The sequence below is a fragment of the Acomys russatus genome, chromosome 20 (genome assembly GCF_903995435.1).
Source record: "Acomys russatus chromosome 20, mAcoRus1.1, whole genome shotgun sequence".
NCBI classification, from domain to species: domain Eukaryota; kingdom Metazoa; phylum Chordata; class Mammalia; order Rodentia; family Muridae; genus Acomys; species Acomys russatus.
Window position 1 is genome coordinate 40,762,145 of NC_067156.1, and position 27,600 is coordinate 40,789,744.

The 27,600-nt window shown below is 41.1% G+C and overlaps 1 protein-coding gene and 1 long non-coding RNA gene across 2 annotated transcripts in view; one reads left to right on the forward strand and one right to left on the reverse strand.

Moving 5' to 3' along the window:
- Positions 1-6,218, forward strand: part of LOC127204223 (uncharacterized) — a 67,626-nt gene extending 61,408 nt beyond the window's left edge. Inside the window, exons 2-3 of the long non-coding RNA XR_007832455.1 lie at positions 5,805-5,922; positions 6,199-6,218. This is a non-coding gene — a long non-coding RNA (uncharacterized LOC127204223). The remainder of the gene's footprint in view (positions 1-5,804; positions 5,923-6,198) is intronic.
- Cep120 (centrosomal protein 120) overlaps positions 1-27,600 on the reverse strand; it is a 66,228-nt gene that overhangs the window by 16,730 nt on the left and 21,898 nt on the right. The window contains exons 8-18 of the mRNA XM_051163168.1: positions 26,735-26,951; positions 25,297-25,474; positions 22,976-23,125; positions 22,063-22,245; positions 18,675-18,771; positions 18,439-18,591; positions 16,213-16,302; positions 10,521-10,613; positions 8,850-9,011; positions 5,489-5,611; positions 54-152 (exon numbers count right to left, since the gene is read on the reverse strand). Coding sequence (XP_051019125.1) covers positions 54-152; positions 5,489-5,611; positions 8,850-9,011; positions 10,521-10,613; positions 16,213-16,302; positions 18,439-18,591; positions 18,675-18,771; positions 22,063-22,245; positions 22,976-23,125; positions 25,297-25,474; positions 26,735-26,951 — 1,545 coding nt within the window. The remainder of the gene's footprint in view (positions 1-53; positions 153-5,488; positions 5,612-8,849; positions 9,012-10,520; positions 10,614-16,212; positions 16,303-18,438; positions 18,592-18,674; positions 18,772-22,062; positions 22,246-22,975; positions 23,126-25,296; positions 25,475-26,734; positions 26,952-27,600) is intronic.

Below are 27,600 nucleotides of genomic sequence, written 5' to 3' on the forward strand. Positions count from 1 at the left end.
AAATGAAACTTACAGAGCGGCGAGGGGAAGACAGTCCGTTTTCAACCACATACCTGCTTGAGTCGGGCAAGTTCTTTCAAGGCTCGGCCCCACTGCTGCTTGTAATGCAGCTTAGACTTGGTTGCAGATTCCAACTTTCTTTCAAGTTCAACCTAACAGTGATTAAAATCATATCAAGTGAAACACTATACCACTGTCTGCAATCACTGAAAGATAATATATACAAAGAGTCGGGCTTAAGAAAAGAGTTTATACAGTGTGACATATGACATCGTCTAAAGCTGTTATATAATTTACTGTAAATATTATGGCACTTGAACATTTTCTTGTTTAAAATATAGTATTATTTTTATTGCCTTGCAGGCTAGACTAAAAAGAACTGAATTAGTCTTAACCTCCAGACAGTTACTATAAATGTATTTAAACGTGTATATTCCACAGAGTGAAAAATACACTCATTTTTAACAAGAAGCAGCTCTGACTGTTAACATTCCCCCTCAGCCAGCGCTCTGCTCTAGTAGGCGGGTCTATCACTAGGTGGGATTCTGTCTTCAATAAGGAGAGCTGCGGAGATACTTTCATAACTTTTGGCAAAACCACAGAAAACTGGAAACGGTGCAGTGTTTTATCAGAAAGCAATTTACCAAGAAGTGCAAAGTCAAAAATGAAAAAATATTTTAAGAATGTTAAAATAAACCCAAGAGGAAGAAAAATAATGTTCCTTAGTAACACATATCTCACTTTTATTTTCTATCTTTCCTGAAATATATAAAGAAAACACTAAAGCGATTCAATTAAAAATCTGGTTATTTATGCTTGCAGCAGGCAATCTGTTGTGCCTGAACTAAAGCCAACTTGGCTATGTTCTGGAATGTACTCACTCAGTGCTTCAAACCATGCACCAAACAAACCCATGCAGCCAGCAGACAGTTTTACTATTAAGTGATAATGTAATAATCTGCTTGAATTACAGTAAAACACTGTTACTCTGAACTAGCTGATTTTTTTAATATCAAGTTTAGTTTTTCCCATACATACAACCCCTAATGTTTTACAGAAAAACAAAAGTGAAGACACTATAAAAATTCTAATGTTAGAAAACTGAGAGCAAAATAAAATGACAGGAAAAGCAGACTGCCAAGTCCCTGTCACAAAAGGCCAGAACACTCTCGGCAGTTATATATGACCACTTGGAGTCGAGGTCTTTCTGCTTTACAAATCCCTAGTGCTTGGATTCTGATGTGTTGACATTTCACAACTAGACTCAAGCATCTTGAGTTGAACGATATTGCTGAGATTACTGGAGATAATCCCCCCACTTATGCCCAGTGATTCATATACGTCACTTGCGATCTAACAACAAGCCATACCTCAGAGGAGGAGAGACGGTCTTTGAGAGCGTGCATATGGTCCTGGACAAGGTCTGCGGCTTGGACCAAATCAAGGATAAGGCCTAGCAGACCCGCTCCAACAGTAAAAACTAGGCAATTCTACCAGTTTTGCATAAATATAATTCATAATTCTATAGTTATATACACTAATTTAAAACACACTTGCCCTTCTACATATATTTTTATTCCTAAAAACTTACTAACAAATCTGAGGCACAAACTCATCACTATCACTAATCCCTAACTTTTTAAAGAATATGGTATTTATGATTCTAAAGGATTGTGTGGTTCCAATTTCTAGGATAATACATGTAGCTAACTTTCTTGTTTTATTATTTTTATTTTTTACTGAAACTTCAAAACATTAAAATATAATTATAACACTTCTTTCTTCCCTTTCCTCCCTCCAACTGCTCCCAGGCCCCTTCTATTATCTCTCAAATTTATGGCCTCTTTTTATTATTATTGAATATGTGTGTGTGTGTGTGTGTGTGTGTACATACATATATATGCACAAATATATTTTTTTAAAAACCTAGCTGGATCCACTTAGTGTTGCTTGTATGTATACAGTCCCTGACCACTTTGTTGAAGATAACTAATTTGGGATAATTCCTGGGAAAAGCTATCTTTCCCTTTTCTCAGCAGAATTTAGGTGTCTGCCGTTCTGTGTCTATGAGTGGGACTCAGTGAGGTTTCCCCTTCCAAGTTAGCATGGCTATTTACATTGCCTTTGTTCAGGTCTTGTTTAGAGAGCCATATTGCTGAGGTTGGTGGGGGGGCAGAAGGAGCTTCCCTTTCATTTCTAGGACAGACATTCTCATAGAAGATTTCCAAACTGTTAATATAATTTCAGGACTTTTTTTTAAGGCAAGGTCTTGCCATGTACATCATCTGACCCTGAATTCTTGACCTCTCACATCAACAGTGCTTGCATTACAGATGTTTACCACCCCTGGCTTTGTACTTGTAATTTTATTCAGTTTTTCACTGTCCTATGTCCGAAGTGACACACCACAAGATAAGGTAGATATCCCTGAAAGGAGACAGCTCAGGACCTAAGTCAACCCAGACTGCAGAAGACAAATTTCCTGATTCCCCTATCAAAGACATAGCATTCTTTTTTTGTCATTAATCCATTCCCAGGTCTAACCTGTCGCAAGGAGCTACCTATGTGTCCCTTGAAATATTTTCAGACTTTCCTTTTCCATTTCCATTGACACTTGCACAGGCCAAGCTTCTCTCTCCTCACTTCAACTGTGTCTCTTACCATCCTGGTTGTAAATATGTCTGTAAGTCCTACAAATACGACGTTCTACTGAAAAATTTACTACAGCTATTTGCCTGGGATCCAAAGTATAATCTCTGTACTTCTTGCTATACTTTCTTCAGGATTCTTCAACAGGAAACCCTACTGTCCAGCCATGTGCATCCCCTGTGCCCTGCAACCTTCCCCACCAAACTGCCTGGCCTACTGACTCTTTCTTTCTTCTGCTTGCCTAAATCTTAAGGCTCACCTTAAGATTCTACCTCTGAGGCTATCTTGAACCTGTGACATATGAAACAGCAAACGGTCTGCTTTGTACCGGATTAGTCACGGTTACTCACTCCTCAGTCATCTCTGAAAGCACTTAACGGTGTTTAACAGTAGAGAGCAACAGATTGTCTTCTCAAAAGACTCCCTCTTTCCTGTCTAATTTGTTCTAAGAGTGGAAACACTAGATAACAACATATTCTTAAATACTACATAAATTTTAGCATGAATAAAAATTTTGACATGTTTAACATGTTGATTTTTCAAATTCTTATTTGCCCTACTAAAACATATGCTTTCCATATTTTGAGTCTTAAAAGACCCAATAAAGTACAAACTATCAGAGAATATTTTCTAGGTGAAAGAAAACCACAAAGCTGGGTGCAATGGCACACATCTAGAATTTCAGGAATCAGGATGTTCACTGCAAGTCTGGAGGGAACCTAAACTACTGAGTGAGTGCCAAACCATCCTGAGATACAGTGTAAGACCCAGCTTCAAAGGGTGCTGTAAGATGGCTCAGAGGGCAGAAGTGCTTGCAGCACAGAACTGATGGGATTGAGACAAATGCCTTGGAACCCACAAGAGGGAACTGAGTCCCGGAAGTTGTCCTCCAGCATGCGTGGCATTCAATTGCCTACATGTGTGCGCACACACGGAAAATTTCTAAAAGGCCACAAACTATTTACTTTTGTAATAATAAAAGGATTCAAGGTTTGGTAAAACTTCATCTTAGTGTACTGTAGACTCTTTTGATGAAAATAGATATATTAAGAATAGGTGGGCAGGCACTTTTAATCCCATCATTCAGATCTCTATGAATTCAAGGCCAGCCACAGCTACAATAATGGCTCTATATGATAGGAAGATATGAGAGAGAGAGAGAGAGAGAGAGAGAGAGAGAGAGAGAGAGAGAGAGAGAGAGAGAAGAAAAAGAGTTCTTCCTCAGGCACTGGTAAGGACTGATGAGCCAGTGCAGACACTGTCACACTGCTTGGCATTGCTATGCTTTATCTGTCACTATTTCAGAATAAGACTCTGCCCTCTTCTGGTTCCAAAAAGACTTACAAGGCAGAGAGAGAGGGAGGGAGAGGGACAGACAGAGGGACAGACAAAGAAACAGAGAGAAATCTAAAAATCTGTGTTACTGTACAATTCAAATGTGCTAGAAGCATGCCTTAGTTCTAACACAGAGACAGTCCATGGTACCATTTCTCTTAATACATTCCTAGCATTTAAATAAAAAGTAGAAAATGTCCCAGATTCTATGCTAAGCATTTTGTTCACTTTATTAATCCTGTTTAAAAGCTCTGAAGGAAACTGAAGTGAAGCTGTCCATTGTGACACAAGTAAGTGGCTGAGTCAGAATGTGAGGCAGTCACATGGTTATGTGTTCAAGATAGTAACTGCCGTTATGCACAACTCAGAACAAAACCTAACTCCCTCGCCATGGCTTTAAAAGCCTGTGTTGTAGACCTACCTGGCACAGGCTACACCCTAGCCTGGCCTTCTTTCTGAGTTCTAGTTCTCGCCTCAGTGCCTGTGCAGGAGCTCCCTGGACACTTCTCACAGCTCTCTGCATTGCTGTCTCCTCCTCTTCTCAGACCTCAATGCCCACCTCTGATGGCTGTTGGATATTCACACTTTTTAAAAAAATGCCATATGGGGCTGGAGACATGGCTCAGTAGTTAAGAGGACTTGTGGCTCTTTCAGAGAACCTAAATCCAGTTCCTAGCACCTGTAACTTCAGGTCTAAGGGATCAGGTGCCTTCTCTGGCTTTTCGAGGCACACTCACACATATATAAAAAATAGTAAAGATAGGTCTTATAAATAGCTAGGTGTGCATGTTAGTACCAGACCCCACACGTGAAGACAAAGGAAACTGGCAGCAGTCATTCCTGTCCTTCCTCTCAGGTCGGCAGGTGGGTAGCAGAGACAAACCCCGAGGCACCTCGGTGTGCTGTGTTCACACTGTGTGCTGCCTAGCCACTGCACATTCTGGCTATGGAGGAATTTCAACATAAATGGCAGCCAGGACCACATCCGAACCACAGAAAACCGAGTGGAGTGGATATCCATTCTTCTAAACTAAAGGCTAGGGAGTGTGTGTGTGTGTGGGGGGGTCTCTGCTCTGAGTGCGCATGTGCAGGACACAGAATGCAGAACGTAGAGACAGAGCAGTCACAAGGAGTATCACAACACTGGAAGTTGAACACTAGAGTCAGAGGATCTGAGGTCCCAGACACGGCACTAGCAGGGGCACCCTAAGTAAACTGGGGCAGGACACTGGCTGCAACTTGCTTCTACATGTTCTGGCTCTTTCATTTTCTGATGGTTTTTAAAATTCCTTTATTCCTATAGTAGTCACTTCTGTTTGTGCAAGCTGTAACCTATAGAGAGCAGCCAACTCAAATACAACTGACGTCACACACCTTGCATTCTCTGCTGTGGTGTTAATATTAGAACAGAGTGCAGCACAGCAGGGAATGCATACATATTATTAGTGACTTTATAAGCTGGTCACTGGAGTTGGTGATGCTGACAGAAGTTGACAATAGGTACCTTTTCCAAGGTGAGCAGGTTTATTTCTGACTGCAGCCGTATTTCTGGTTTGCTGCTTTGTTGCTCCTTGAACTGCTGGAACTCTTTTTCCAAACCCTTATACTTATTTTCAGCATCATTAAGCTGTATTTAAAGAGAAAGTATAGTATAGTCATTATAAGCAAATCTTGATACTATACAATCTGAGTTAACAGTGTCATTGTTAGTCTAAAACATGTTATGTTAGAACATTTGGAAAACAAAAAGAAAAAAGGAAAATGTTTGGTACTTAAGAATTCAGTGAATTAACTAAAAGCTTTTTCTTTTTAAAAACTAGGTAAAAATTAAGGATCAAAGGGCTAAACACCTAAAGGAATGCCAAAGACCCCAGGGCTAATCAGGAGCAGGGGCTCCTCATTCTGCAGAACTGGCTTTGATGAAAGCTCCCAATATTGGTAAGTTATTGGTTAGGGGGAGGACAGGCAGTCAGTGGCCTTAGTTAAGCAGAAAGATGTTCATTTGGCTGAGCGGGGTGGCTATATAATCTATGTAACACTTGTAATCTGAATGCTTGAGAGGCTAAGGCTGGAAGACTGCCAGCCATAAACTGGAGGTCAGCTTGGGCTACACAATGAATTCCAGGCTATCCTGAGCTACTTGAGATATCTTTCTTAAAAGGCAAGCAAACCAAAGTAATTTTAAAAGATCTTCTCAAATGTGACATTGTTTAGGATGACTTCTGCAAAGACACACTGACCTATCGCGAACCCTATAAGCTCTACGACATCAGATGTAACTAAGACACTGAGAAGCTCTGTGGCTAAGGCAGAACTTAAGCCATCACTGCTGAGCTTTACCACAGCACAAGGGTGGCTGCTGAGCATGTGTGACGTTGCCTGCAGGGTCCTAATGAGGATACATCAGGATCTTCAGAAGCTGCTGCTCCCTACATCATTGTTTCCAAAAACCAGCAGAAACCATTTTGAAGTGACCTCATTTTTAAGAATACATTCGTTTTGTTTTGTGCATGATGTACATGTCTCTCTAAGTTTGTGCATGTACACACACATGTGAAGAGGCCTTCTCAACTGTTCTCCAACTTATACTCTGACAGAAGTTCTCTGTTCTCACGACAGGCTGGGATGCTTCCGTCTCTGCCTTCCAGCCCAGGGAAGACAGTACATATCACCACGCCCAGCTTTTTGTATGGGTGCTTGGGATCCCAACTCAGGTGTGGATGTTTGCCTGGCAAGCAGTTTCTCTGACCAAGCCATCTTCCTAGCCCCGACTTTTATATCTTAAGCAGAAAATGTCCTAATAGTACATTTGGTTCTTCACCTTTCAGGGTTGTTATCATAAGCAATTATTGCTGTTACAATCCAGTGGTAGAAGGTGAAAGCTGTTAGGGCATGGAGAACCCCGCCCTGGAGAAGGCAGCTAGCACACCCACGCCTCTGAGCTCTGGTGCCCGCTCTTACCTATTTGAATACAGACACTTTCATCTTCATCAGCTAGTTCTCTTTGTGTTCAACTGTCTCTTCTACCAGTCTAATTGGAACAGCATATTTAATATACATAACCATGTCACTGCAATGACTGTAAATTTCCTTGAGCAAATTGGAAAATTCACCAGCCTCTCCTCTGATTAAAACTGAGCTTCAAGAATAAAGATGTACCTTGGATACCTTTTTCCAAAATACCTATTTTCACCAGAACTCTTGCTATACAACTGTGAGTTGGTGACACCATCTTGGGATGGTGTGGACATGACAGGGGCCGGTATGACATGAATGACACAGAGGATGGACATGTGTGCTCCAAGAACTCCTTTGACTCTGCTTGTGATGCCTTTGCTCTAGATGACTAAATCTGGAGCTGGAAGAAGAGCACCACTACTGGTGAGTCCCACGGCAAACACACACTTTTATATGTTAAATGAGAGCCACAGTAATCACCAAATTGTTTCAGCCATGTAAACACTGTGGGCGAGTGCCTTAAGCTACTATGGAAACTATTCATGACAGAAGGCCCTGAAGCATTCATCAGACACATCTAATCTACACTGAAATTTTTCAAGAAAGATTAAGCTGAATTTTTAACAACCTGATCTTTTCCTCCCTTTCTACAAATATTTATTGAGTCCCTATCACTGCCGACAGCCGGGCTGGGCTCCAGCACAGAGCTATAAACCAAGCAGTTTTTATGGAGCAACAATCTGAGACTGATTAAATTATCATTAAATGAAAATAAAAACTGGTGCACTGTAAAGAAAAAGCGCAAGTAAGCGATATTCCAGGAGTATATTTAACATAAGTTTGACCTGGACTTGGAAATATTATTGGGGGTAAGTGACATTCTGCTGAAAGTAAAAGGACACAGAGAATTCACTGGCCCATGGAAAACAGTACACAATGATGTCTTGTAGGGGAAGCAAGCAGGGTATTCTGACGGAAACCCATGTGGTTAGAAAGTACACAGCAGACATGCAGGAAGTGGGGTTTGACATCAGACAGAGAGGTAAAAACGACGCTCAGGCTGTGCAGCTACTGTCACCCTCTGTATGGTGAGAAGGCAGCGGTAGGTTTTCAAGTGTGTCGTGCTTCCTAAATTTTCAGAACTACATGGCTGCAACATAAGCTCAGACGGCCCATCACTGCCATAACTGACACTTAGAGAAGCAGGGAAAGTGTAATAGAAAGACCTATTGGTTTAAAATGTCCAGATTAGGATATCAAAAAAGCAATCTGAAGTGGAGGTCTATTAGTGCAGAGAAAAAGTCTTGAATATACATGTGGAAGGGCAGATGTAAGCTCTAAGCTTGGAGCAAATTGGAAGATTAATGGCCAGCCAAGGGAAGAGATGGCCGCAGGACAGCCCAGGAGGCCTAAGAGGGGAGGAAGGGAGGAAGGCAGAAACAGTGGAGACGGGGATATGCAAGACCACGAACAACAGTGTTTACACGTGTCCAGCTCAGCAAACTCGGAAATGAAAACGCCCACTCCACCTTAGGGACCTGGCCATGGGTGGACTCTAACGCACAGAGGGATGGGCATATGAAGGGACTGTGAGCAACAGGAGGATGGCAGACACTCTTCTTACAAAGTGTAGGTTCTTGAAGCACTGGACTGTTTAGTATACTTAAGGCATTAAGGTGCTAATGAATGTCTACAATGCTAAAAGGAGATTTACAGAAAAAGCTTTTGCATTTTAAGTTACCTGGAATTGTACCTAGTTTCCCACTGTTTGTTCTAGGTGTAAGAAAACTATATTGACACAGGCCTTAGCTTTAACTTAGACTCAGAATCTCTGCAGTGAGTACAGTCTGGAGTGCAGGTGTCACTCCCTGCAGTGAAGCATCTCTAGGCCCAGCCAGCACTACCACCTGCTGCTGAAGTCGGTGCTTGTCCTCTTCCAGCTGCCTCAGCTTCAGCCGCTCCAGCTCCACTTGGTGGACACAGTCGTCTTTGGCCCTGCGGACAGAGTCCTGAAGTTCTTGAAGGTTCCGCTCTCGCTCTAACTGCACTTCCTTTCTCTCTCTTTGAAGCTGAAAAGAAAAGTACCTTTAGGGGGCTAGCTTACCAGCAGTTGCATGACACTGTTGGTGTGCTGGCCTTAGGTCAGTCAGTGTTCAAATGCTATAAACTGAGCCGGGGAGAGAGTTCGGTCCATAAAGCAGTTGTCTTCTATAAACAATGACCGAATCATGGCCCCCAGAACCCACTTATGAAAGCACAGTAGAGCACACTGCGTTCCTAGGGCTCAGGAGGAGGAGACAGGCAGATCCGGGAGCTCTGCAGCAAGCTCAGCCTGCTCAGGGAGCTCCAGGGTAAGGTAGCCTTGTCTCAAACAGGTGAAGGTGCTCCTCAGAACAGCGAGGCCAAAATGCACGCACACATGCAGATTCAACAAAGAATATCTACCGACTTACTTCATGTTCTCTTTAGTTATTACACTTAAATGTTTATGTATATTGATTTTCAATCACTCAATGCTAGTAATATACAAGCATATAGAAAAATACATGCATACAGAAAAATCCATATACAACTTATATAAATTCAGTTGAAAAGGTCTTAACCACTTAAAACTCTCATTCTTATTATATAAAAGTGTGACTGAGTTTCTTTCTTCAACTAGAAGTTTCTAATTTCTGTCTAACCATTTAGAAAAGTGGTTATCATCCCCTGGGTCATGACACCTTTAGGGGTAGTCAAATGACCCTTTCACAGGGGTCACCAAAAACCATCAGAAAACACAGATATTTACATTATGATTCATAACGACAAATTACAGTTATGAGGTAGCAACAAAAAGTTTGGGGTCAGCACAGCATGAACTGTATTAAAGGGTAGCAGCATTAGGAAGGTTGAGAACAGCTGATGTAGAAGATAGATTTTAAATAAGCCGAAATAGTTAACTTACTAAAAAATGCCAGAGATGTAAAATGATAAGGTCAGAGTAAGATTTGCTGATGAAATCTTAAGAAACATTATACAGAAGAGACATATAAGCTTAATTTGAAAAAAAAAATGTAGATACTTTCATGTTTTATATACATAAAAGTTTATGTGTATTATACATTTATAATTCATAATGATACAATAAATTTTCATGCATCTTAGAATCCAATCTCTTTTACTTTTTTCTGCTATGTAGCCCAGGCTGGCTCCAGACTCATGATCCTCCTGCCTCTGCCCTCTGAGTGTTAGGATTATGGGTATACGGGATCAAACCTTAAATGTACAAGAGGGATAATCTTTTCCCTCTGAGGCCCAGTCAGGTGTCTATGTCCCTGAGCATGACCCACTGGCTCTTCTTTACAAGAATGAAGTGAAAACAAAGCCATTCTTGCAGAGGTGAGCCAAAGTGGTTCAGTGACAGTGGCTTTTCTGCTGAATCCAAGCATCCTACTTGCTTTACCCAGCTCGACAGCAGTTGTCTCCATGCCTGAAATGCAATCTCCGTACAATACATGCCACATTATGCAGAAGACAAGTGAGAAAGGGTGTGGACACCACAACCCAGGGAACCGAGGTCAGAGAGACGTGAATACCTCTGTTTCCGCGCTGGCAAGCTGCTGCTCTCGGCTCTCTAGCTCAGTTAGCGCTTTTTGCAGTCTGCCTTCTAGAATACTGTATTCAGCTACCTAGAACACAGAAAAAGAAAAATGACCTTCATGTTTAAGATGACACATACTTTCACAATCTGGTATAAGAAAGAGACACATACATGTACCAATCCAAAGCAGAAATTCTTTGCTTCTGCATGGACATCTGCACGAGGGTCTCCCAAGGAAGCTCGTTGCACTCCTACAGTTAACTCATCTGTCACTGGGATTTTTCTAGAGCCATTTTTTTCTGCCTTTGCCATCACCCAGTCTCTAGGACCTGGGCCCTACCCAGATCTCCTCTTTCTCAAGACTAAAGAACACCTGGCTTGACACTTCTCAGAAATCTACCCTTTAATCCTCTTTCCACACCTGGACAGAGAAAAGAACAATTTGTCCTCACATCCCCGAGGCTGTGGCGGCCTTCTCGTCCCTTAACTGTTCTTCTTCAAGACGGACACACACTGTAACTACTTCACATACTATGACTTCTCTATTCTTTAATGCCTTGGATTTAATCCAGGAGACAGATGGCTAGGTTCTAGACTAAATCTTTTCAAAAATACAATATCCAGATGCAACCTTACTGGTCCAGACACCAGTAACTGCACTGCCAAAGCCTAGAGCCAGCCGAGTCTACAGGCTCACTCTATAATTCCCTTCGCTACTTATACATCTTAGTCACAATACAGTGGCAAAAATTATCCCTAAAACCTGCACGACACCAGGTATGGTGGCACACACCTTTAATCCCCAGCGCTTAGAAGGCAGACATAGGCCTGTGAGTTCAAGGCTAGCCTGGCCTTTGAAACCCTGTCTCAAAAAAGCAAAACGAAAACCAAACCAATCATGACTACCCTGTAGCGGATGTAAACATGGATGTAAACTGTCCATGTTCATAATCTGACACCACCATTTTGATTTCTCAGGCCTAGCATACCAATCAGTCTCCCAGTTCAGTGTTTAGCTTTGATCTATGTAAATCATGGTAAGCACACTTTACCACATCATAATGTAAAAGTACCCAACTGTCCATCTCTGTTCGTGCCAGGGCTGTTTCAGGATACCTGCTCTGCTCATACAATACTCTCTGAGGACCAATCCAGACACCAAGGACTCCCAGATTTATATTATGAGGTTAAACCTCCCTGTGGAGTTTCAGATATACAGACCTACCTAATTCCTATTGAACATGTCTATTCCTTAAACATATCAAACTAAAAAAAATGTATAAGAACTTCAAATCATAATCTTTTATTTTAGTAAATATTTATTATACACCTAGAATATTCTGGGCAAAGCAAAGTCGGGGGAACCTGAGTTCAGGAGGAAGATGGACTATAAATAAGCAAGTGCAAATCTAGTGTTAGGAAGAAAATAGAGCTGAGTCACGGAAGGCTTGATGCCTATGGCAGAAAAGGGCACTCCTTTGGACATGGCAAAGAAGGCCTCACCGAGATTTTTCTGAGCAACCACGAAAGTTTCTCCAGAGAAAAGTATTCCACATGTTCCTAGAAATGGGGAGGCTTAGCACATGTGAGGAGTGGCAGGGATAGAAGGGACATGGGGTAGAAGAGGACACCAGGATGCCGATCATATAACACCATGTATGTTCTGCTAAGAACTCCACTTTATCCTATGATGAGTTTTCAATAGAATACGTAATGCTGTCTTGGATTTTAAAGGAGTGGTATCAGGCTGACCAGAGCACAAGGTAGAGGCCAGGAAGGAAGGAGAAATACTAAGTAAAATATAACCTACAGTCTGAGAAGCAAGACCCATAATACCTTACACAAGAAGTACTGATGGAAAGTGGTGACTTTCCAAAATATTTTCTGCATGTGAAGCCAAAGGATGCGCTAATGGAGTAGGCAAAAAAGAGAACTAAGAATGATTTGCTTATAGCTGAACAGCTAAGGAAAAGGTAGTGTCATTTATTTACATGAGAATCAAGTAGAACACATCCAGAGAGAATACTGACAAAAATTGTGGCTTGAAATCCATGTTAGACAGTCAGCTGGCAGTTCACACAGGCAGCTCAGAAGAGGCCCAGCAGAGTCCAGGGAAGAAGTCGGGTGGAAGCAGAAAAGGTGTAGCTTGCACATGTGTGTATAATATATACACTCTGATACATACAATGTCAAGAAAGTGGGTGAGATCACTAAACAGGTGAGCATAGACAGGACAAACACAACACACAAGGACAGGCCCCCGAGACAAGCCAACCAATTCAGTATTTAGATGTTGGATCCGGCAGAAAAATCAGAAACAAAACAAGTGAAGACAGTAGAATGTGAGGGGCAAACAGAGAAGGAAGCCCAGGCTCTCCACAGAAAGGAGAAGCTCAGACAGGGAGAGGAGGAGCAGGAATTGTTGAGTAAGAAAAAAAGCTGGGACAGCAACTACCTTGGGAGTCGGAAGAACCTGAGTAGATGAAGCGCTGGGATTTTAGGGTAGCCCTGAGGACCCCATCAACTCTTACAAACCCGTTCCCTCTTCTCCATAATCCTCTTCCCTTCACTGCTGTGGGGTCAGAGGAAGGCCTGGGTGAATGTGTAAGGAGTGAAGGAAGCCCTACGAAGTGTATTGTTGACATGAGCACAGCCAAGTCAAGGACCCCAATGCCTCATCTACTAACAATTGGCCAGTGTGTGTAAAAACTGGATGAGGGCAGCTTGAGACTGCTCCCCTATAGAGACCTCCTCTTGTGCTGTATATAATAAAAACACCGATAACCTTTCATCAGAAAGGGCACAGCCCACCAATCCCAGATTCTGTTTGTAGACCTGTCATTGCTTCATACATTTTCATGTGAAAATCAGCTTTCCTGGTCTCCCCGACTTTCAGTCTTTTATTCCATACACTAGTCATCTTTCAGAACGAGTATTACCTTAAATTAAAATGGAATCACCTAGATCCTTATACATACATGTATGTATGCAAAATCTTCTAAACATTTTCTAAAATCCCTTCTTCTCAGCAAGGAATCACACAAACCTCAGAACATAGAAAAGGCAGCTACTGTCTTAAAATGGTGCAGTGCAGTCTAGATGTGCTGCACAGGAAGTTACCAGTGACAGCACTGCACACTTTGGAGCAAAAGGATGTCATGCTTTTTTAAGGACACTGGTGAAAAAGCCTCCGCTCTACTGTAACCTCAGCTCTTTCAGAGCCTCCTTTATCAACCTGTCACACTTCAGCTCTGAGGCTCTTTTCCTTTCATCCTAAGTACATTTTTTGAACTAAATATTTTGTCCTCAAGTGCCCTGATTTTGAAAGGATGCTATAAACCAGGATGTGCTAATATGTCTCCTCCTCCTCCAAATCATCTCTATCTCAAGCTTCTTTAAGGAGCTTTCTGTTTAGACTCACCTGACAGTGTCTACTAAATTCCAGAACTACAGGCATGATCTTATCTGTGAAGTACTTCCTCACTCTCCCTTATGTATGGCTGATACAGTCTGCTTTGGGAGACAAGATGCTATTTTATAGACACCTGGGTATAGTAGTCTAAGATTTTATTAGCTAGAATGCAAAACAGCAACCAGTGTACATGCATTCATTCAGGTAAACTACCAAAGTATTAAAGAAGTTATGTACTATTAAATTTTTTTCAAATGAAAATATCAAAGTGACAGAAAGGGCTCAAACAATGTGCACATAAAAATACTACAGTGAGCTTCTCAAAGAAATTGGCTGTAAAGGACCTCTTAGTGAAGAAAAGTTGCCTGTTTCTCTCCACTGACGTGATTTTAGAGTGGCTTGTAAGGTTTTTAAGACCAGTCATGTATCTTAGCACTTCACAGGTGACAAAATGCTTCAAAATAGAGCACTTGAAAACAAATAAAATCTTTAGTTTCAAAAATGTACTTGGGACGAAAGAAATAGCAACTCCACATCTGCCTTTAAATATGGGGAGTAAACATGAGGCAGCATTAAAATCTACTTAGTTTTCAATTTCCTTTCGTTATTTGTGGGGTTAGAGATGGAACCCAAGACGCTGTGTCTCTGCTAAGTAGGTGCTCTGACACAGTCACAACTCCAGTCTCAGTCTGTTTTTCTAAAGAGTACTGGCTAAATTCAAGCTCAGATGCTAGAAATAGCAGTATACATGGAAACCAATAAAAACTTCAACTGAAAAAAAAAATCTATCACCAAAGTAAGAGCAACCCAAAACTTACCTGGTGAGGTCTTTCTGTTGTGTTTTGCAGTGCTGAGGATTGAACACGAGGCCAGATGTATGCTACATGTGCCTGCCTGCCACTGCGCTACTCCCTAGTTGCCATGGCTATCTTATTTTCTTTAAAACCTCATGATATTGAAACCAATTTCTTTGGGAAGGCAAGGGCACAAGATGGATTTGTCCCCTTATAGCAATTTTATTAATTTCTCAAATTAGTTCATCAATTGAATTTTATAAACTTTAATATTTAAAAACTCAATAGCATGAAAAGAAATGGTTCAAGGAAGAACTTAGCTAATCGTAAAGTAAAAATATTAACCTACTATGCAGCTCTCTTGCATTCAATAATATGCAATATGTAAGTTATATAAATAAACGAGGGCATTAAGATATGTGCAGGCCCATTTAAATGAACATTTCTTAGGAATGGAGACTTTAAAGAATCTTTTTCTTTTGGCTCTGCTCAAGGTGCATTAGTTACTTAAGTCTGTCTGTCTTGTGCTAGGAACTAAAAAATTTATTCTTTCCAAAGATTCTGTAATTTGACAGGAACTCAAGCTGAGATGCCATAGCAGGGGCCATGGAGAGTGAAGAGGACATCCTCTATCTAACAAGACTCCCAGTGAAGGGAGGAGAACACCAGCCCACCAGGGATTTGATCCAAAGCTTACCCTGCCTATAAGATGTGCAGGAATAAAGACAGAACAGATAGAGCAGAGATTGAGGGAATGGCCAACCAATGCCTGGCCCAACCCAAGACCCACACCATGGAAGAGAGCCAACCCATGACACTATTAAAGACATTCTTCTATGCTTGCAGACAGGAGCCTATCAGAGTTGTCCTCTGAAAGGCTCCACCCAGCAGCAGTTTGAAACAGATTGGGTGAAGCATACAGAGTCTAGTGGAAAACTGGGGGAAAGGATAAAAGGACCTAGAGGCGATAAGAGCTGCACAAGACCAACAGAGCCAACTAACCAGGGCACATAGGGGCCTGAGGAGTCTGAAGTACCAGCCAAGGACCATGCATGGACTGGACCTAGGTGCTCTACATAGATGTAGCAAATGGGCAGCTCAGACATGGTCTCTATTGCTTTTTAATCACATTCCTATGGTGGGACTGACTTGCCAGGCCACAGGGAAAGAGGACAGACTCAGTCCTGATGTGACCAGATGAGCTGGGGTGGCTCACCTTTTCTGAGGAGTAGGGTAGGGGGCAGGGAGGGGGCTATGACTAGGAGGTAAAGTGAATAAATAAATAAAAATTTAAAAAATTCTATAATGCAGCTAGAAGTTACTATCATGAACATTTTTCCCTTTCCTCTCTCAAGGTGTTTTTTGTTTTGTTTTGTTTTGTTTTTCTTTAAATCACTTTATAGCCAGGTCCCAGAGATGGCTCAGCTGTTAAAGGCTAGGCTCATATCCTTTCTCGGTTTTTAAACAAGCTTTTTCTTTACCTTTTTCTTCACTAGTGACTCTCTCTCCCGGTCCCTTTTTTTCCATTCTTCTGCAAGAGCTTCCATGTGAGCCAGTTCTTTCTGCTTCAGCTGTAAAAGGAAAAAAAAAAAAAAAAAAAGTCACTTAAAAATGACAAACATTTCACATAAGCTAAACAGTGCTGAGTTTAGGAAACAAAACCGATTACCAATGTCATATATTCTGTTTTATTCTTATTCCATGTAAATGGATGTCCTGTCTGCATGTTTGCCTGTCCTCGGTGCCCAGCAAGGCCAGAAGAGGGCATCAGGTTCCCTGGGACTAGAGTTACTGGTTGGCCTCTATGCTAGATAGTTTTATGTCAACTTGTCACAGGCTGAAGTCACCTGAGAGGAGGAACCTCAATTAAATGCTGGCATAAAACGGGGCTGTAGGAAGCCTATAGGGCATCTTTTTAATCAGTGGTTGGTGGGGTGGGCCCAGCCTATTGAGAGTGGTACCACCCTTGGACCTGTGATCCTGGGTTATATAAGAAAGCAGGCTGAGCAAGCCATGTGGGGCAAGATAGTAAGTAGCACTCCTCCATAGCCTCTACATCAGCTCCTGCCTCCAGGTCCCTGCCCTGTTTGAGTTCCCATTCCTGTTTCCTTCAATAGTGAACAGTGTTGTGCAAGTGTAAGCCAAATAAACCCTTTTCTCCCCAAGTTGCTTTTGGTCACAGTCTTTCATCAAAGCAATAGTAACCCTAATTAGGACAGCCTCTATTTGGGTGCTGAAAATTGAACCCAGGTGCTTTGGAAGAGCGGCGATGTCTAAATTGCTAAGCCATCTTTCCTGCAAATCCCCCCTCTGCCGCTTTAAGTTTATTTTTAAATTTTATGTGTGTTTTGCCTGCTTGTATGCGTGTGGCTGTCACCCACAGAAGCCATAAAACAGCATCAGATCCCCTGGAACTGGAGTTATGGATGGTTGTGAACTGCCACATAGGTGCTGAGCCATCTATCCAGTATCTCTATTTGATTCTTTAAAATACTAGATAGACAGGTAGATACATAGATAGATAGATAGATAGATAGATAGATAGATAGACAGACAGACAGACAGACAGATAAAATGAACCTTGGGCCAGGTGTAATAGTACACACCAATAATCCCAGCAATGACAAGTAGCAGACCAGGAGTCAAAAGTCATCCTTGGTATTATCATCCTACTTAATAGCCTAGTCTATGTGAGACAGTCTCAGAACTCAAAACTAGAGGTCAGTGAGATGACTAAGAGCATGAAGGTGCTTGCTGCCAAGTCTGAGAACCTGAAATTGAATATCCAGCACCAACACGGCAGCAGAGAACCAGCTCTTACAAACCAAGTAGCTTCAGTAGCTTCCTTGCTCCCTCCCTCTCCTGCCCATCTCTTTTGCTTCTCTCTCTCTCTCTTTCTGTCTCTCCCTCTCTCTCCCTCTCGTTCTCCCCCCCCCCCCCCCCCCGTAATTAAAAACTTTTAAGCATCAAAAGGGAACTTTCTTGAGGGCAGTTATCTCTTATGAGTATTATTCTGGAAACAGCAGAGCTGATGGTAGGGGCTGGTCTCTAACTCTCCTTTTTTGGGACTCATGAGGTTAGAAACATGAGCCAGGCATGGCAGTGCATGCCTTTAATTCCAGCACCTGGGAGACAGAGACAGGCACATCTCTTGAGTTGGAGGCTAGCTAGGTCTACCCAACAAGTTCCAGGCCACCCTGGGGTATAAAGTTTATCTCAAAACAAAACAAAAACCCAAACCCACATCATTAATTTTTCCCAACAATAATGGACAAATTCAGGGAAATCTTTCTAAGTGGTGGCTGCAAAGCCGCTGTATCTCAAGTATTTGTATGTTTTCTTTGAGGAAGGCCCTGTGGGGACGGGGAGGGCGTGCCACCATTACGAGCTCAGGCTGCTCTTACAGTGAACCCAACTGTGGCTCCTGGCAGCCACATCACGAAGCTCACAACCACCCTTAACTGCAGCTGCAGGGAGACGCTGCCCTCTTCTCATGTCTGTGGGCCACTGCACTCATGTGCTCATACCCACACCAACACAAATACATGCACACACTTCAAATCAATCTCACGAAGATGTTGTTAATAATATATAAACAACAACAACAAAACTGTAGACAAAAACATGGAGAAAGAACCCAGTCGTAGAATAGGAAAAAATAAACTAGGTAAATCAAACAGAGATTTTAGAATACAATTTCACTCTACCTGATTTTCAAATATGTCTTCCTGCATCTCTTTCCACATCTCGAGCTCGAGAGCAGCCTTATATTCTAGGGTCTCACGAGGCTCCACCTGGACCTCAGAAGGACAAGGAGCTGGAGGAGGGGAAGGCAGCCTCTGCTGCACAGCAGACAAAGCCTATGGTGTGACAGGAAAGCGGACTTGACGCATCCATATACACCTTAGATCCTGGTTAGGGATTTGGTAACTACTGTATTTACCTGAGATGATTCAGATACAAAGATCTCACGCATTTTCACTAGTCCATAGTCTTCCAGAGTCACCGTGTAAGAAAGATCTACTATCCTGTTATTTGACCTACAAATAAAGGAAGAATTGTGGTGAAGTTCACAGGAACTTATTTTTCCTTCCACTTTGCTCGCCTGTGGTATGCAGGAGTAAGAACATCTCTCACACCCCATTCTCAAGCTGGGCCAGCCTCTGTAGGCTTCAGGACTTCTCAAGTGTGGGCTTTTACTTGACCAGCACAACATCTTAATACTTACAGTATTAAACTTACCTAAATCGTTGTTTGTTCCAAAAAATAAAAAGTTGTACAACCCAGATTAATTATTGCTAATGAGTATTTAGTAGCCCTGCCATGTAGATCAGGCCAGCCTTACACTCACACAGATCCGCCTGCCTCTGCCTCCTGAGTGCTGGGATAACAGGCGTGAGCAGCCATGCTGGACTGCTTTCTGCTGTTCTGCTCCGCCGTGGATGTACACATACACACAATGACAGTTTTCCCTTTTCTTGTTTGAATAGGGCTGAGTTCTCATGTCATACACACTAATTTTTAAATGTGAGGGTTTTCTTTGTTTTGTTTTGTTGAGGGAGCTAGGGCTTTATGCATGCTAGGCAACAGTTCTTCCACTGAACTACACCCAGCAAAATAACGCGGTTTTTGCTACCTCTAAATACACTAATGAATTTACTCGGTGAGATATATTCAACACCCACTCTTGGATATGGTGGTTACTCAGAATTTGCCTACTTCCCTGGAATGAATATGCACACACATTAAAACTTTCCTGGATATAAACAGTGCTTCAAGATAATCCATGAAAGTAAGATAACTATTGCTTTTTATGCTATTTTAGTCATAATTAGCATCTTCTATAACATAGAACACTATTTACTTATTAAATAACAAAAAGCAAAACATTTAAGGAAAAGAAAATTTTAGCAACTAAAACAGTATTGTTTAGAGCAAATATCCTTTTAAAACTAAATTTTGATTTAAAGATCTCATATAATTAAAAGCTCTTTAGTTAATCAAATCCACATTTTTTTCTTCCAGTTTCATAAATTAAAAAAAAAAAAAAGAAGAAGAAGAAGAAGAAAGAAAGAAAGAAAGAAAGAAAGAAAGAAAGAAAGAATACAGTGATATGAAGTTCTTGGATCAGCAAGATGGCCCAGAGGGTGAAGGCACTCGCTACCAAGCCTGAGGACAGGAACCGGATCCCTGGAATCCAGAAGAAAACCCCACGATGTGTCTCCTGACATGTGTGCCAGAGCACACACAAAATTAAGGGGAGAAATGCTTTAAATGAAGCACTATTATGATAAAGAAAAAAATTCTTGAGCACATCTCAAGTTCTCATGTAGGTAAATCTAAACTTCTCTGGCTACAAAGCAGAGCAATAAAAATAACTACAGAAGCTTTAAAACTGTTCACCCACAAATAACTGCTCATACAGTCATTAGTCACTACTATAGAATCATATCATCTACTTATGTCAATAGAAAAGAATGCTAAGCTGTAAGAAAGAATTTTTTTCTAGAACAAAAATGAAAATAAAATGAACTCTCTGTTAACCAAATAACTGATTCTCCATGCACTGTTCCATGTCTACAAAGGAAGAAAGGTTTTCACACGCCTTCCAGCCTCTGGATGTGACCCTGGGAGGGTAAGAGTAAGGGGACATATTTTTCAGTGGTTCAGTGATTTTTGTTGAATCTTGTTTTTTTCTTTTGGCTTTGTTTTTTTAAGGATAAATGATTCTATCCTTTTTTCATAGAAGCTTTTTGCTTCTATGATAAAACAATGACCCAAAGCAACTGGAGAGGTGAGGGTTTATTTGGCTGACAGATCACAGTCCATCACTGAGAGAAGTCAGGGTAGGAACTCAAGCAGGAACTGAAGAAAATATCATGGAGGAATGCTGCTTACTGGATCTTTCTGGCTCATTCTCAACTAGCCTTCTTGTCTACTCTAAACCCATCAGCATGGGGATAGTTCCACCCACAGTGGGCTGGGCTTTCTTACATCCCTCAGCAGTGCCCACAGACCTATCTGATGAAGGCAATTCTTCATTTCAGAGTCCTTCTTCCCAGATGACTCTCTATGTTAAGCTGAGAAAAAATAGCCAGATCATTACTGTTATTCTCTTGTAGGTGCTGATGACTGCATCCAGGGATGTGTGCGTGCCAGACAGGTATTTTAACCACTGGTATATCCCAAGCCATTAGTAATAACGTAATTTAGAAATTGCCACTGAATCGGGTGTGGTGATACACACCTTTAATCCCAGCACTTGCGATGTAGAGGCAGGTGAATCTCTGAGAGTACAAGGCCAGCCTGGTCTACAAAGTGAGTCTAGGACAACCAGGGCTGTTACACAGAGAAACACTGTCTCAAAAAAAAAAAAAAAAAAAAAAAAAAAAAAAAAAAAAAAAAATTACCCCTGAAAGCTGGCATTTATAACATTCTCAGTCTCTAAATTTCAGGCAAATTTTAAAATGTTTTTCAAGTGGAAAAAAAAAAATCCTATCATTCCTAATGAAAAATAACACAAAATACATTATAAACTTAACTTAAAATAATGAAATCAAACAACAGATCTTAACAGCTGGGCTAGAGCTCAGAAGCAGAACGTGTGCCCGATGTGCTCAAGCCCCCGGGACCACAAATGAAACAAAAAAAGCAAACCCAGCACAAATAACAGTTCCTGAATTTTCAAATCATCAAACTAAGGGGCTGGAGAAGTCTCTAGGCTGTCAAGAGAGCTTGCTTCTCTTACAAAGCTGAGGTTTGGTTCCTAGCACCCAGATCAGGTAGCTCACCAGGGCCTGGAACTCCAGATCCAAGGAATCTGATGGTCTCTTCTGATCTCCACATGTGGTACATATACATATATAATAAGATTCACACATAGACAATAAAGAAAACTGTCAGGCCAAGGGCAGTGTGATGGCTTAACAACCTAAGTCCTATCCCCATATCCCACAGAACTGACTCCCCAGGAGTAGCTGTGTACACACACACACACACACACACACACACAATTTTGTGTTCCCTCTCTTTTATAAAGTATAAGTAAAAAAGTAAAATTTACACTTATCAGGCTAAGGGTGGAAAGGATAAATACTTAAGAATTATGGTATCGGAGCCTCAAAAATTCTTCCAGTTTTCTAAGTAAATGGGTATCAAAAAGCTAAAATACAAAACCAAACCACAACAAACAAACAAAAAACTACAATAAACCCACTCCCAGGTCAAAGAAAAGCCATCAGCAAGAAGACAGGAACGACTGAGACTGTGGTCTTAGCCGGATTCATGCCAGGAATGAGGGCAAAGTGAAAGCGTTGCCGTGCAAGCCTTACCCCTGGGCTGCCATGACAGGCACACTGTCGCTGTAAGTCTGCCGCCAACACTGCTCACCGTTAGCGCCTAGAAACCGGGACTTCTCTGAAGACAAGATGTTCGAAAGCTGGATTCTTGCAATCCCAAGGAGTAAGTCTTTACTCATTTTATCCTTGTGCCATAATTCAACCAGCAGTGGGATCCTAAGAGAGAAGTCGTGTTCACAGTCATCAGGTCTGCAGCAGTCCTTTCCAAACGACAGACGTTCTGCCACCTGAGAAGTTCTATAACACAGCTAAAGGCTCAGCTCCCCAGCAAACACGCATGATGCAGTTTGTCTTCTCTAGCTCTAAGCAGTAAGAAAACTCTTCAAACACTGTTTTCTCACAAGTCGTTACAGAATCTGGAGCTAGCCTCCACTCTGCCTTTAAGAACTTTTAAGTCTGGGCTATGATTCTGAGAAAAGCAGATTTCATATTGAAATATCGATTTCCTAAACTAGATTGAAATGAAAATGAAGACAGCGTCCTACATTTGGCGGCTAATCATTCTGCCTCCCTTCTCCTTGATCACTACTTTAACGTTTCCAATGCCTACACTGAGACTTACAATAAGCCACAGGAAGCTCTGCAACAGGGCAGATGAGGCTGACACCCTGGGGCAACATCTGCATCTTCCTTTCACCTGTATGGACCGATGCTGTGAAGGTGTCTATCTCATTGGCAAGGGCCTCTATGTTACCGTAGGAAAGGGTCTATATGTTACCGTAGGAAAGGGTCTATACGTTATCGTAGGAAGGTGTCTATATGTTACCATAAGAAGGTGTCTATACGTTACCGTAGGAAGGTGTCTATACGTTGCCGTAGGAAGGTGCCTATACGTTACTGTAGGAAGGTGACTATACGTTACCGTAGGAAGGTGTCTATATGTTACCGTAGGAAGGTGTCTTGCAGTTGGTGGGGCATCGTTGCAAAATCAAATGCACAATAGGACTGAGGGAGAAAAACTTCCATGTTTTTCCGAACTTCTACAGGAGGGTTGGTCATAATCGGGGCTGCGCTGCCAAAGAATGGGTAGGAGTACCTGGGACACGAAGACACAAAGTCACCTACAGATGACACGGACGGCCATAGGTTTTTAAAAAGAGTACAATAGATGATAAGCAAATTCAATTTTTAAGGTAAAATACTGGACTGTGAGTTGTTTAAAAGGCTATTCGGAACTCACCCTTTTCTTAACGTTCCTAGGAACAAGCAATCTCTACCATATAGAAGGACACATTTATAGTATGCTGTCTTTGAACCAAGAATCAAGATAAAACCAATGAAAATATAGTATGTATACACCAAATGAGTGACACAATTTCTTCACTTAATCATAAAACTCACACTAGATTAAATGTAAGAAACCTAACTGCTTTTTTGGCTTAAATTTTAATCTATAAATTGAGTTTAAGCTAAATTTAAGTCCAAATTTTTAGATATTGTGATGTTTGCTTAAATTTCATACCGCATCTTGTGATTCATATATGAACCTATAATCAAATTTGAACTCAACTAGTAAAACACCACTCTTCCTACAAAAGATATATCCTGTGTATCACTACCATTCTATATAATTAATATTCACCCAACTAAAGCAAGTTATCTTAAGGTTCATATCCTACAATTCCAACTCCTACCATCTCACTATAGCATTTAGCAATTAAAGGAAAAATATCCAGACAGACCTGCAGATTATACTTATTTTCAAATACCAGTCTTATATCATAAATTTCATTACACAGTTGCATGTGTAGAGCATAATGATATAAACTTGGCCAAACAGAAGAAATTAAATGTTCAATACTCTAAAAAGTGCTTTCAATGAATCAAACACCAATTTAGCATCTGGTGATTCCATGTTGAGTGCCAAATGGGTCATGTGCATGTATTTCCTGCTTAGAATATTATCTCCTTCTTTCTTTACCAAGTGAATTAATTATTATTGTCCTTGATGCATTGGCTCATTTCTAAATCTGTTACCCTCCTAAATTAATTGGTTCATTGATATATAGTTAATATAATGTGGGCACTTAACCACTACAAATGGTCCCAACAGTAAGAAGAAAAACAGAAAAATTTGTACTAGTGCTTTCTAAATGGCACTGTTTAAGGCTCCTCGAATATCATCTAATCTGAGGTTAGACCTATTTCCATACTCCTGGCCAGCATCCTCGTTGGGTGTACGACGGCCAGACTCTGGGGCAGCAGCAAAGCTCTTAAGGCAATGAACAAAACAGAAAAGAAAACCTGTAATAATTCACTTTCTAAAATAGAGGAAACAACCCCTTTCAGGAAAGCTACATTCATGAGAAAATCTATTGCTAGTGTCTCAATTGGAGCATCTTAGTAATAGCCCCAAGCATTCTGTATGGCAACTGCAGAACAGAGCAGAGTCAGAAGACTTTCATTCAGTGAGTTCACAGCCTCACCCTGTGCCGGGTCTCTGCTTCTGAGTATGATTTGAACCCAACCTGAGTCAAATGAAGAAAAAAAAAAAATCACACTCAAGTATAACTTGATTTCTGCAGCTGAACTTAGGTATGCCTCCAGTCTCAGCACTGTATTCATTTAACTTATATCCCAGTCCGCAATGTTGTATAAAGTCACTTAACTGATTATATGCAGCAACTGTTTCTATTGAATGGGGTGCGTTTCATTTCATGTTCATTAAGCATGCTTTTATACTCACTATAAAATATGGATGTCAAGAATACAGCACCCACTGTTAATACAATCTTAGAGAGAAATGAGATACAAAACCATGATTTTCACCTATAGTTCCTCTCTTTACAGAAAACAAGCAACTACAATTACCTCTTAAATGGTAGCATCAATAAATGATTATAAATGCCTATAACTGTTACACCAGAATAGGTAAGCCTGCTACCCCCCATTCCGAGAGCCTTTCTGGTTCAAATCTAGTCATTAGGATACTTTTTTGTTTGTTTGTTTTGAGACAAGGTTTCTCTGTGTATCCTTGGCTGTCTTGGACTCGCTTTGTAGACCAGGCCAGCCTCGAACTCACAAAGATCCACCTGCCTCTGCCTCCCCAGTCCTGAGATTAAAGGCATGTGCCACCACGCCCAGCAAGGATACTTTACTGCCTTTTAGGCCACTGGTTTCACAACAGCTACATATTCTTTGGTAATACTTCTCTGCACCAACGTGTACAGGAAGGGCATTTCCCCCAGAATAAAAATCAAACCACACCTCAATATACAGTTGACTGGAAAACTAATTTCCAAGCCATGGATGCTTCTCAAGTCTATGGAAAAGCAAAAGTGATGTGCTGTTGCTGGAACAGCAATCTTCTGTCCTGATGTCACCACTTCAGACACACTGGCAGCTGCCCCAGGCTGGACCAGTGAAGCAGGTACGGAACTAATGCCTAAAGTAAACATTAAAAGAAAAGTTAAAGCTGTCATCTCATACATCTTCAAGGACAGAATCTACAGGCCTCCTTTATGAACATATGAACTAAGTCTACCATATGAGCATTTAAAACAATGGTTGATTCTAAATTTAATCCCTATTCTAGAACTATGTAAAAAAAAAAGGTTTCATGTGAGACATGGTAGGCTACTCCTGGATTCCAGCCTTAAAGGCCGAGGCAGGAGGATTACAAGTTTAAGATCAACCTGGGTTACACACTGGAAGCAAAGACACTTTCAACACATTCTGCAAAACCTCAAAGCAAATCAAAGTGAGGTAACAATGTCTGACCAAAGCCTCTCAGGTGGTAAGTTCATTTTAAGAGGTACCTGTGCATAGCTGATCACTTGAAGGACTAGACTTAAGATTTACTATAGATATAATTTAACACTTTTTATAAATTTAAAGTTATTTGCACATATAAAATAGGACAACAAAAGTAACATCTTATTAAGACAAGAGAGATGTAGTCCAATCCTAATGTGGACCGGAGATGCTTAATGAGTGGCTGCGTGCTACCGTTACTCAGTGCTAGAGATAAACCTACCCTGTAGACACAGCCTCCTAGTTCACACTGCCTGCTTCCACCATAGTTAGAACGATAGAGACTTAGCAATGGATGGAACATTTTTGTGAAAGTGGCACTACGGGGCTGGAGAGAGAGCTAAGTGATGGTTAAGGGCACACACTGCTTTTGCACAGATCAAACTTTGGTTCCCAGTACCCACTCACAAGTGCTGTAACTCCATGGGGAAATGATGCCTCTGACCTATGGGCACCTGCACTCATGTACAGACACACAAATACACAACTACACATAACTAAAAATAAAATTAATCTTTAAAAAATACATACATATAGATACATTCTCAAAGTCTCTAATTACAAAATTGATGATAGGAAGCCATTAGTAACTCTAATCTCTAAAATTTCAGTATAAACAAATCTATTTGAAGGATAACAGTCTTTCATTTCTTTTGAACAGACTATTTACAATATAAAAAATAAAATGTAGATTTCTCTTAACTTTTATTTAAAAAGTTATTAGGCTTAAGTGACATTAAGTTCAAATTTTTATACCCCCACACCTTTTTGATTCCCAAATAAAGTTCTGCAACTTTCCTTAGTGAATGTTCCCAGCCATGAGTGTTCTCGAATGTTCCCTGAAGGAATGCAGACCCCCAAACCGTCAGCGTAAGAGAAGAGAACATCTTACCCTTTGCACTGGGTTTGGGGTCCTTGTCATACTGCAAGCTCTCTACTTCACTTTCGGTTGCATCATCTTTGGTTGGCGGTGTCTGGTTTTGAGGCGGGGCAGGGGACACCCCTGGTGACTCTGGCTCCATGAGTGTCTTCTCCTTTATGGGGGTTAAAACTCTCTTCTTTGAATGCTCAGGCTCATGTCCGTTCTGGGTCTTTAATTCAATTAAAGACTAAAAACAATTTTTGAAAATAAAGTATAATTTGCAAAATAATTGCCTTCATAATTAAGCAAAACACTTGGCGTTGCTTTTTAGAAAGTACACGCTTCCTTTCCCAGTCTGGATATTCCTAGTCTACTTTTCTTCATAATTTGCAAATTTTCTTAAAGCATCTAGGACCAGAAAAAGGAAGATGAACAGAAGGAAATATAATATCCAGATCTAAGTCCGAAGTGCATCCTAATGGCTAAGAAGAAGTATCTGAGGAGAGAGGCCTGGCACTGACCCCAGGAACCAAGACAGTGCAATGGCAGCAAACCACACATCTCATGTGACATTCTGCTCTTGGCTTGTGCACACATTTTAAACTCTCAGTCCAGTTTTCCTATCTTCAGTTTATAACCTACATATAAATCCTCTGAAACAATAAGATAGTTAAGTTTTTATACAGATAGACACAATAGAGTATATTCAGAGAGAGAGAGAGAGAGAGACAGAGAGAGAGAGAGAGACAGACAGACAGACAGACAGACAGACTGGCCAAGGAGAGAACAAAGCACTAATACACCCAGAATCATGCTTTAGTTGAAGTCATGTCCAGCAAAAGAAAAAAGCACTACTGCAGACTCCAAACCACAGGTCCTCTCCCACCAGCTGCCTT